Source organism: Gavia stellata, chromosome 25 (genome assembly GCF_030936135.1).
Source record: "Gavia stellata isolate bGavSte3 chromosome 25, bGavSte3.hap2, whole genome shotgun sequence".
Taxonomy (NCBI): domain Eukaryota; kingdom Metazoa; phylum Chordata; class Aves; order Gaviiformes; family Gaviidae; genus Gavia; species Gavia stellata.
The window spans coordinates 3,806,954-3,817,723 of NC_082618.1; the positions used below are offsets into that span (position 1 = coordinate 3,806,954).

The 10,770-nt window shown below is 43.1% G+C and overlaps 1 protein-coding gene across 1 annotated transcript; it reads left to right on the top strand.

The window, feature by feature from the left end:
• Nucleotides 1-2,732: 2,732 nt before the first annotated feature.
• On the top strand, nucleotides 2,733-10,211 carry RFC2 (replication factor C subunit 2). The gene is made up of 11 exons (XM_059829363.1): nucleotides 2,733-2,854; nucleotides 3,680-3,749; nucleotides 4,425-4,466; nucleotides 4,882-4,988; nucleotides 6,130-6,231; nucleotides 6,847-6,947; nucleotides 7,654-7,811; nucleotides 8,181-8,246; nucleotides 8,745-8,825; nucleotides 9,175-9,288; nucleotides 9,905-10,211. The coding sequence occupies exons 1-11, from the start codon at nucleotides 2,733-2,735 to the stop codon at nucleotides 10,013-10,015; spliced, it is 1,074 nt and encodes a 357-aa protein (XP_059685346.1). The 3' UTR covers nucleotides 10,016-10,211.
• Nucleotides 10,212-10,770: the final 559 nt, after the last annotated feature.

Genomic DNA, 10,770 nt, shown 5'->3' on the forward strand with positions numbered 1-10,770 from the left:
ACCTTGAATACTAAACAATTCTTCCCTCCCTCCCAAAACCACTGTATATAAGAAATATTACTTATCTGTACTGAATATGCAGTACAGATACATACTTTTCACTAATGATTGCCTAAAGTTAGTTTCCTCTCTTATGCTTTATTTCTATCGCCTTCTGGATTTTACGCCTCACATCCCCCATCATAATTTCATCACTGTTGCTCTTTGCCATCTTCAACTACTGCCTCGTTTTTAACATCTTCACTAATTTCAGCTTCTTGTTTGAACTCAAAACAAGCTATCCTCAGTTTCACCAGCCATAGCATGCAAAACAGCAATTATTTTGCCACAGCTTCTGCATTTACCCAACTGTCTCATGAAACCTGTTGCATTGGGCTTTAGTTTCCCTGGAGGGGCTGGAGCACGAGCCCTTGACTGGAGCTGATCTGAGAAGAGCCTCCATATGGTCTCTACAGGACCTGTTCCCCACATCAAGCACCTGCAGCTGGGACCTCCTTGCTCCTGGGATAACCACAAGATCACTATTTATTGCTCTGATGGTGATCTCCATTACTAGTAGTAGATGCTGTCTGAATACACCCAAGAGGAGCATTCCCCTTGCTAACTAAATCATTAGCAAAAAGCCTTTATCTGTACTCTATACTAATTACAAATACTTAGTAAGCTTTTTCTACATATCTTTTGGAGTGGGAGACAGGTCAGAAAGTATAATCTTAAATTCAGGGTTATTCTCCTTTCAGGATAATACTGTACATCTACTGCGTGCGCATGTATTCGGGCACTGTTGATGACACATCAAAAGAGTTCCGCCATTTCAGCACTGAATTTGGAATTAATTTTATCCTGGATGTATCCTGTGATCTCAGACAGACAGACTACAATAAAAACAGTTCACATTTTGTGACAGATGGGTTTTAAAGCTCATTTAGGCTCAGGTCTGCCTATCCACCTGCCACACATCCCTATCAATATTGTCGTGCCTTCAGTAAATACTTGTTCCGTGTTTGGTAAACTACAGAACCACAGTGGATAAGCGAGGGGTTACTGCCTACACAGGCTGCAGCGCTGCAGAAGACCGTGCTCCAGAGAAACACCCACTGCAACTGGTTAGCAGAAACATATCACAAAGTCTGTCATCAGGCTCTCTGCAACAATTCTTATGAATAGCCTTCCTTACTGTCCTTTGGGTCCCTATCGGCAGCAATCCTGCACATATAGTGGGACAATTAATGCTGGCCAGGAAAATTATATCTTATCTAGAGGCTGGTACTTCCTAAGAGCATAACAACTGTTTAATTTGGCAAGAAACCAAAGCATGTCCAGCGTGCTGTAGTGACAGACTTTTATGACCAGCAGTGCTGTATGCAGCTGCAGTATTTCACTGTCTCATGTTGGGCTCTGCCGAGTACTGCAGTAAGTTAAATCCAAAGACAAGAGTAACATAGTGTGGAATAGTGTATTCATCTGGTATGTGTGCTACAAACAGTCTGAATACTGAAAAAAATGCCAACTGTCTCACCCTCATATGCCACAAAATTGTGTTGTTATTTAATTTTCTACTTCACCCCCAATGAAGGCAAAGTTAATCCACAGTTAATTCAGCCAGCCATGAAAAGGCTGCAGACCACACCCTTACATAACACTTAGCCTAAAACCACTAGGAACCATAGAAAAAATACACAAAACAAGATTAAAGCACTGACCACCTTGCCTACATAAAAACTCAGATATGAGACTGCACTTCGCGTAACAGAGACTTCACCCTCCAGAGTTTTAGAGCCTTACAAGAAACTCTGCAAACTCCATCACTGTCAGGCTACAGGATGACCCAGTTCCACGGGCTGAAGGCAATGCTCTCATCTGCAAACATTCATGTGCCAGCCTCAAAACACCAAGTAACAGGCACTGACAATAACATTGGAATGTAAAAGTTGTGGCAAGTGACAGGAAGTTACTCCCTCAGAAGAGCATCACCGCTCACACAGGGCTTCAAGTACGATCAGTTCCAAGTTCCTGCCTCACACCAATCTTTAATTAGAAACACTTCCCAATGACTCAGAGCCCAGACTGAAGGGCATATCCTCTGCTCACCGAGCTAACACAAATGTCATTGATTATGATGCGGAGCATAAGCAGAGCTTAAAGATGTAGCAAGGCCCCAGTAACTACTGAGGTTTAAAACTACCACTGATAAGCAAATTCTAACGGTAGCACCAGAACCACATTCCTCCGTTATAACATAACTACTTACAGCATTTTGCGATGCATCTTTTATTGTTTTCATCTTATAAGGGGAAATAAACGTAGCTAGAAGAAGAAACAAAGGTTTAGACTCCTGAAGTGCAAACATATTACTGTTTTTATTATCTTAACCAGCCAGGAGGGCAGGAAAAGGAGCCCGACTCCAAAACAGCCGAGCACAAGCCCACCCAGCCGTGCTATGAGCGGCCCCCACGCCGAACCGCCAGTCCCCCCCCAGCAAAGCCCAGCCCCGCCGCGCCCAGGGCCCGGCCTGCCGCCTCCCCGCCTCTCCGCGGCGGCCCCACAGAGCTGCTGAAGCCCCCAGGGCCGGCTGCAGTGCTCCCCCCCGCGGAGGCCGCCCAGACCGAGCCGGGAGCGCGGGGGAGGACCCACCCCGCCGGCCTCCGCCGTCCCGCCCCGCGAGGCGGGCCCGGCAGCGCGGCCCTCCCCTCGCGGAGGCGGTGGGGAGACGGCGGCCAGCCGCCGGCGGGATGGAGATGGAGGTGGAGGCCGCAGAGGACGAGAAGGCCGGGCCCGCGGCAGGCGAGAAGCGGGGATCCGCCGACGCCCCGGGGGCCGCTCCTGCCGCCGGCGGCCATTACGAGCTGCCCTGGTGAGCGACGGAGGCGGCGCGGCCTGCGCGGGGGGACGGCTGCTGGCGAGGGAGCCCGGGCGGCCGTGGGAGATGGACCCAGGGGAGGGAGGAAGGACCGAGGGCGCGCGGCCATTGGTGCAGAGCGTGGCGGGAGGCGGGGCCTGGCGGGGCACAGCCTATGGAGCGAGCGGGGGGCGGGGCGCGCCGTTGGCGGGAAGGTGGGGGCTCGCGCTGCGCTGTGAGGCCTGTACCCGCGCGGCGCCTCCGCTGAGGGGGCCGTGTAGGCCGGCCCCGGCCCCGGCCCCGGCCCCGGCCCCGGCCCCGGCCCCGGCCCCGGCCCCGGCCCGGCCGACGGTTAGGGCCTTCCCCCCGTGTCCGCCGAGCTGCGGGAGCTGAGTCTGACTCGGAAGTGGGGGGGTCCTGGCAGCGGTGAGGGCTCTGCCTGCAGCCTGTAACCTGCCCAGGCAGGGCCGGGGCCTGTGAGGTGGGAGTGGGGAGAGGGCAGCGGGCAGCCCTGCCTTGTGTTAGCCATAAGCGAGCGCCCAGGCCGGCGTCTCCTCTTAGCCCTGATACCGGACTGAGGCACCAAACTCATGTCCGAGTTGAGCATGTTTTTCTTCCTTTCCCTTTTTTATACTAATCGAAGTAAAACAACCAGTAAGGAATTAGAGTTGCGGAATGCTGCGCTTGGCAGTCGGGGGGACCCTGCAGCGTTTGCATTAAAGACACATCAAGTCATCTTTGTTCCATGTTATCTTAAAGTAATCCTCCTTTTCTGTCAGTGTAAAGCACTATTAAAGTTTTACTAGACGTGCTGAAATGTGTGGGGTTTTACTTTTACAGGGTGGAAAAATACAGACCCATGAAATTATGTGAAATAGTTGGAAATGAAGATACCGTGAGCAGGTTGGAGGTGTGTAGCTGTCCCTTTATCTTTTCACGGGTTAGCTCAAAAAACATAATTCTGCATAGATCCACAGACCAGTAAAAGCACTTTTGTATTTTTACATCCATACTTGAGTATGGGGAAAAAAACTTTCTGATTTACTTAACAAATTACACATTTTAGGACATGTTTGAGGGGTGTTCTGAGGAAATATGCCTTCTTGAATGGGGATATTGTTTAAATTGCCTCTGTTTTGATACAACTTAGAAAATGTGTCGCTGTTATCATAATATTTTTTCAATGAATAAATATAATTTATATAACAACAGAAAGAAACATAAATATGTTTTTCTGGAAGAAAAATACTTCCCTTGACAAATTACTTTGTAAACACAGTATTTGTTAACAGAAAGCTTATACTAGCAAACATGTAACAGATGCAAAGGAAAGGCAAGAGTACAAAAGACCTGTAGGATTAAGTGCTTTTAATTGTTTCCATATTATTCTGACTTCCATATTATTAGACTGACTTCTAATAGTTCAATTAAAAAAATACAAAAGCAGCAAGGTCCAAAAATATGAAAGCAGGAGGGAAGAAAAGAATGGGTTAGCTCTGTTTCTCATGCTTAAAATAGAATAGAATTGGAAACTATTTGTTCCCACTATTTTCTTATATAATTTTTTATTATTGTTCTTTCTTAGGTCTTTGCAAAAGAGGGGAACGTACCAAATATTATAATTGCTGTAAGTATTGCTCTGTTCTACTGTATTTCACTGTGTTGGTCCTGGCTTCTGAAATCTAGCCACAATAGCCTCCCAGTATGGATTTGCATTGTGCCTGAATGTATTGGTAAGAGAGAGACGTTAATTGTATAGTCACGGGCAGTGTTGTTGGCAAAATACACAAGTAGTGACCAACCTTCTGTTAAAAACTAACTTGGCCCTCAGGTGCCTGTTGAAGCATATCTTGTGCTTCTCCCTGCAGCGTTTCTCTCCTCTGTTGGAGGCAGGATCCTGAACTCAAGCAGCCTCTAGTCTGACCTTCTCTCTTCAGTTCCTCTGTTGCAGCTGTTTTTCATGGCTGAGCAGTTTTGTAGAGAGTACAGCTCAGAAAATGACATTAAACTTACCAGCAATTGCTGCATTGTTGCATTTCCAGGGTCCTCCAGGAACAGGTAAAACCACCAGCATCCTCTGCTTGGCTCGTGCTCTGCTTGGTCCAGCATTAAAGGATGCTGTTTTGGAGCTGAATGCCTCAAATGACAGGTGAGAATGAATAAACCTTATTAAACTTTTAATGAAGCAGCAAGTATCCATTTTTATTTCTAGTTCAACTCAGGCTGGCTTGATAGGCTTAGTGCTATATTAAGGCCTCTAGTACTTATTTTAATGCAGTTTTTCCAACTAAAAATTAGGCAATCTTTGGTGTCCAACTATCAACATAGATATTATTACTTGATGGTTTATAAACTTGATAGATGTTTTCATGCACAAAAATAGAAACAGATGGAGTGCAGAATCCATAACAGTACTGTTTTCTTGAATTTACTTTAAAGAGTTAGGCTTCCTGCATCCATGAAGATCCTCCTAAGAATGAAAAGTGTAATGAAACTCTTACTGCTTAGGAAGAAAGCAAAGTGGTAGAAATTAGGGCTATAAGGGCAGTTGTGGATTAAAATGTAGGATAAGGGTGTTAGGTATGTAGAGGACACTGACTCTACCCCAAGGATCAGGCACTAAGGCCTAATTATATTTCCCAAGTTCTGTAGCAGACCCATCCTGAAGTATTCTGAGGACATTTCCTGGAGGTTTGTTTATGAGTACAATACATTTTACCTGCCTTTGTTAATATCAGTTACAGAAGAGCTATAGAATCACAACATTGATTTTCTAAACAGAACAAAAAAGTAAAATCCTTTATTTTTAAAAGTAAGTCTGTGTCGGAACTCGGTCTAGGAAAGTGTCCGTGTTGTGCTAAAATGATGCAGTCTATCCAGCTGTTTTTCTTAAACTCTTCTGAGTTATAGCTGGGTCTGTGGATGTAGCTGTGTGAAGCACTGGCCAAACAGCAAAACAGTCTTAAACGCTTATGCCTTTATTCATGTGTTACCCCTACCTTTTGCAAAACATAAGTCCTTTTATGTCAGTACTGTAAGTGAAGTTACTGATACTGTTATTTTTTCAAAAACCTCAAAAAGGAGGAGTATTGGTGTTTAAATCTGAATCAGTTGGGCAGCCTGGCTTATAACGTGGCTTCACAACAGTTACACTGGCACAGCTGAAGGGGCAGGAACAAACAGCGGGAGAATAGGGAGCTCAGGAGCACCATAGCCACTCTGGCTGCTGAATAAAATCTATTATACAATTTCACCCAACTGATCATGAATCACTTGAATTGTTGTTCCAGAGGCATTGATGTTGTCAGAAACAAAATCAAAATGTTTGCCCAGCAAAAGGTCACACTTCCAAAAGGTCGGCATAAAATAATCATCCTTGATGAAGCAGACAGGTACGTTGTTTTTTTCTTGACCTCAGCTACTACATGAAATGCGTTGTATCTGTCCTGTCTGCAGAGCTGCTGTCTTGGATGGTCTTAGATGTTTTTATCAGGCTATAAAAAATAATTTGGTAGGAAATAAATAAGCATTGAAAAGTGTTCTTATGAGATGATTCATACCAAGAAGAGATCATTGCTTCAAAGGAGACACTGAATATTGGGGTGAAAGACTTTGGGATTTAGCTGGATATGAAATAGCATCTTCCAGTTTACTGGCTTTTTCCCTTGGAAGAGAGTCTGGCTTACATAGATAATTTCAGTGGATGAAAATGGGATGTTGTCCTCCATCTGTATATAAGAAGTAGTATTCTTAGCAGTATTCTTTAGACTATTAATGATTTATTCTTGCGTGTTAGTTTTATGGAGATCTCGGTGACTATCTGCATTGTGGGGTGATTTGTTCACATGACTGGAAAAAGCTGCTTAGCTTACCAAGCCAGAATATCAAGTAATTTACAAAGCACTGCCTAATAGCAGTAAACTGTGAAGCTTGTCTAAAAACAGGTGTTAGGCTGTGCCTGTAAGTCAGTGAAGGCAAAATCTGTCCTAACTCCTTTTCTCCCTCAGCATGACAGATGGAGCACAGCAAGCATTGAGAAGAACAATGGAAATTTATTCTAAAACAACGCGCTTCGCACTTGCGTGCAATGCCTCTGACAAAATCATAGGTAAAGGGCTGCTAGTCCCTGGGCGTTTTTGTCATATGTTCTCCATACCGTTGGCTAACTTCCAAGGCAGTTTTCAGAAATACCTTGGACCCACTTGTTGCAAGAAACCATGGTACTTCTGAAAAATCAAACCACCTGTATGTCCAGCTCATAAGAGTGTGTTTGTGTAGCCGGTGAACCCTCTGAAGAGCTGTTTTTGATGGATAGTGCTATGCATGATTGCAGAAGCAGATTTCTCATACTTTGGGCTTAATCTCCATCCAACTCTGCTAAAGTTTAGGATGTTTGATGTATTGTTTACTGGGTATTGAACCCCTTTTGTTGTCCTTTCTGAAACATAATCTTTAAGTTTGCCTATAGGCTAACACATTGTAGACCTTTAGACTTTTCTTGTTTAGTCGTTAAAATAGCATGATAAACATATACATTCAGAAAGCCAGGAGAACAGAAGCAGCTGAGCTTCATATATATTTGCACATATCTGGGAAAACTCAAGCAGCACATTGGGGGTCAAGTGAAGGACTGTAACAATTGTGTATGCTTAAGGAGATGCTGTATTCTGTCTGGAGCTGACATGTTCTTTTTCTTTAAAAGAAGGCAAATGGAGAGTTGGAAACTGAGATAACTTCTTCCAAAATGAAAACAAATGTTTTTTTTTTTTTTTTGAGAAGGGAGGGAAATGCTAATTACACATCTCTGTCCTTAGAACCTATTCAGTCCCGGTGTGCAGTACTACGTTACACCAAGCTAACAGATTCACAAATCCTTGCAAGGCTCCTGAAAATTGTTGAGAAAGAGGATGTACCATATACAGATGATGGACTAGAAGCCATTATTTTCACAGCCCAAGGAGATATGAGACAGGTAAAAGAAGAAAGGCAATGAAACAAAGGCTTCTGTTTAAAGCAAAAAAATCTTTGAATTGTGGCTCTCAAGTATTTACCTTTGGAGAGGTAAAGCAAAGGGGATGTGACCTGTGGCACAAGAGTAACTGAACTATTTGTTTTTGTGAGGTTTTAAAGTGGATCTGCTCCTTAAAAGTGAATTGGTGGGAACTGGATACCAAATTTGCGGGAGGGAACAAAGTCTGCATATGTTTGTGGTTCACTCTGTTGCTTAATTGAAAACTGCTTATTTGGCATCACTTTCTGAAAAGTGTATTTCATCCGGAGGAGGGGAGTGAGAAGTAGAGCACTTCGGAAAATAAATGAAGTCTTATTTTTTCTTTCACAGGCGTTAAACAACTTACAGTCCACATATTCTGGATTTGGCTTTATAAACAGTGAAAATGTCTTTAAGGTTAGTAATAGCGTAAAACAGTGATGCTAGAAGTTTAGCACTACAGCTGGGTGAGACCTTCGGTCAGATATCTAAGCCTTTGAAAGTGCTTTGCCAGTTTGCAGACAGCAACGTGTGTGTAGCAGTTACAGCATTAGGCTGTAAAAAAGCGCATGTGCCTTTTGAAAAGGGAGAGAGCACTAGCAGTCCCAACGGTACATCTGAGACTTTGTGGCTTTCCAGCTCTCTCAAAGCACACGAATCACATAACTGCCGGGAAATTTCACAGTGATAACTTTTGAATCTGTTATTACTTGGATGTTCTCATTTCGTGCTATCGCATCTGCCATGGCAGGATAGCTGTGTTACCAGAAAAGCCATATTGCTTAAAATGTAATCTGTATTACAGAACATGTCTTGTTCAGTACCTCAACTGTATAGAAACTTGGTGAAAATACCAGGGGTTTAATGCAAAGTGTTTTAATATTTTGAAGTGTAATATTTTTCTCTTTGATACAGGTATGTGACGAGCCTCATCCTCTGCTTGTGAAAGAAATGATACAACACTGCATAAATGCAAATATTGATGAAGCATACAAGGTTGGTTTTCGTGTGTTGTGTTGGTGTAGACAGACATGTTTTCTCTACAGAATTCTTGTTTGTTTTGAAGAATTCACAGTGTGTGTTGTTTTTTTAAGATACGAGCAATACCATGCAGATGAGTTGATGAATTAAACCCTTTTTATGCAGGGGTCTTTTCAGATGAATAAGCCAACAAGCAAAAAAAAGCAAGTTGCATTGGAATTACTTGCTAAACAATTGAGGTTAAATCATTTGATAAATAGCGCATGCTGTGCCAGTAGTTATATACAGCTATTCCAAAAGTGAATATGCTTGACTCACCTGATAAGTTTTGCAGATAAATGAGGGATTATTCTTGCCTGCACAGATTCTTGCCCACCTGTGGCGACTTGGATACTCTCCAGAAGATGTGATTGGCAACATCTTCCGTGTGTGTAAAACCTTTCAAATGCCAGAATATCTGAAACTGGAATTTATCAAGGTTAGTACTAACCTAGCTCCTGCTGGGGTCTTGGGCCTTTTTAAGAAGAGGACATGATTCCTAATACAGGGGCAGCCTCAGGGTTTTCTCTTTGAGATTTGCTATATATTAGTGTGAAAAAAGTATTTCTTAACTTCTTTCCCACTCTGCATCATCAGTTTTGTCAGTAAGAATGGTTTAAAGTCTAACCACACATAGAAGTGCCAAAAGTCACTTTAGTGATCAACTAGAATTAATAACAAACGAAATGCTGGCCGAATTTATTATTTACATCAAAGCCTCAAATAACTCCTTGAGAACTTTCTTCAAGTGCATACTTGATTCTAGTCCAATAGATAGTAAAATATTAAATTATATTAACAGCCAATTGACAAATGGTAAACTGGTATAATGGAATCACTCTTCAGACTTAAAACCTGTCCTCAAATGTATGCACCTTGCTTCTTACAAAGGAAAGGCATTCTAGTTGGTTTACATGAGAAGATAAACTTCTCTGAAGTTCAAGTGACTCTGAAGTTGGTCTCTTAGCAGTAAGGGCTATGTTCTATTTAGTCATGACTGATACTATACATAGGCTGAGGGAGAAATCAGTATTTTACAATGTCTTTATCACCAGGAAATCGGGTACACTCATATGAAGATAGCAGAAGGTGTGAACTCACTTTTACAAATGGCTGGACTGCTGGCCAGGCTGTGTCAGAAGACTGCAGCCCCGGCAGCAAGTTAGATGTTTCACCGAGCTGCCGCCTGCATTCTGGAAGGTGAAGGCCTGGTGTGCAAGGTCAGCAGCTCCGTGTGTGTCCCAAATTCTGCATACAAAGAGCCTGTTCCCTTGGTTTTGCTAAATCGCAGAAAAATAACCAGGTTCTATTGTAAAAATGTTTTGTACTTTTTTATTTAGACCAATAAAGCTTTAAAATTTACTTTGACCCAAGAACTCTTACCTGATGTACAACCGAGGTAGAAGAGAGGACTGTGACAGTCCAGAGCAATAAGATCTGTCTAGTGCGCTCAACAAAACTGTTTGTGTCAATGGTACTGAGACCTAACAGGAGAAGAGACAAAAATCAAATCCTGTTGTTAGTGATTACACTCCAAGTCTGGTCATGAGTGGTGGTCTCACCGAGACCAGGAAGGAAAAACTTTTGCGCAAAATAAGGCATTTAATGAAGTTACAACTGAGGCATGCTGAGCAGGTGCCGCTCCTGGGTGCTGTTGATGTGCTGTGGGTAAGGACAATATTTTCACCAAACATATACAGGAGAAATATTACACATTTCTTAATGGTGCCAGCTATTTATTTTGGATATTTCTTTAAAAACTTTACCAAATACTGGGATGCTCTGCATTTGAGTTCCCTTTTCTATTCTTGCTTATCCAGGTTAGGTAATGTCATTTTACTATAGTTTCAGCGTACCAAAAAGCTACAGCATCATGCTTTCCTGTCTGTTCAGTTTTGGAAACCACCTTGCCAGTGCGGAT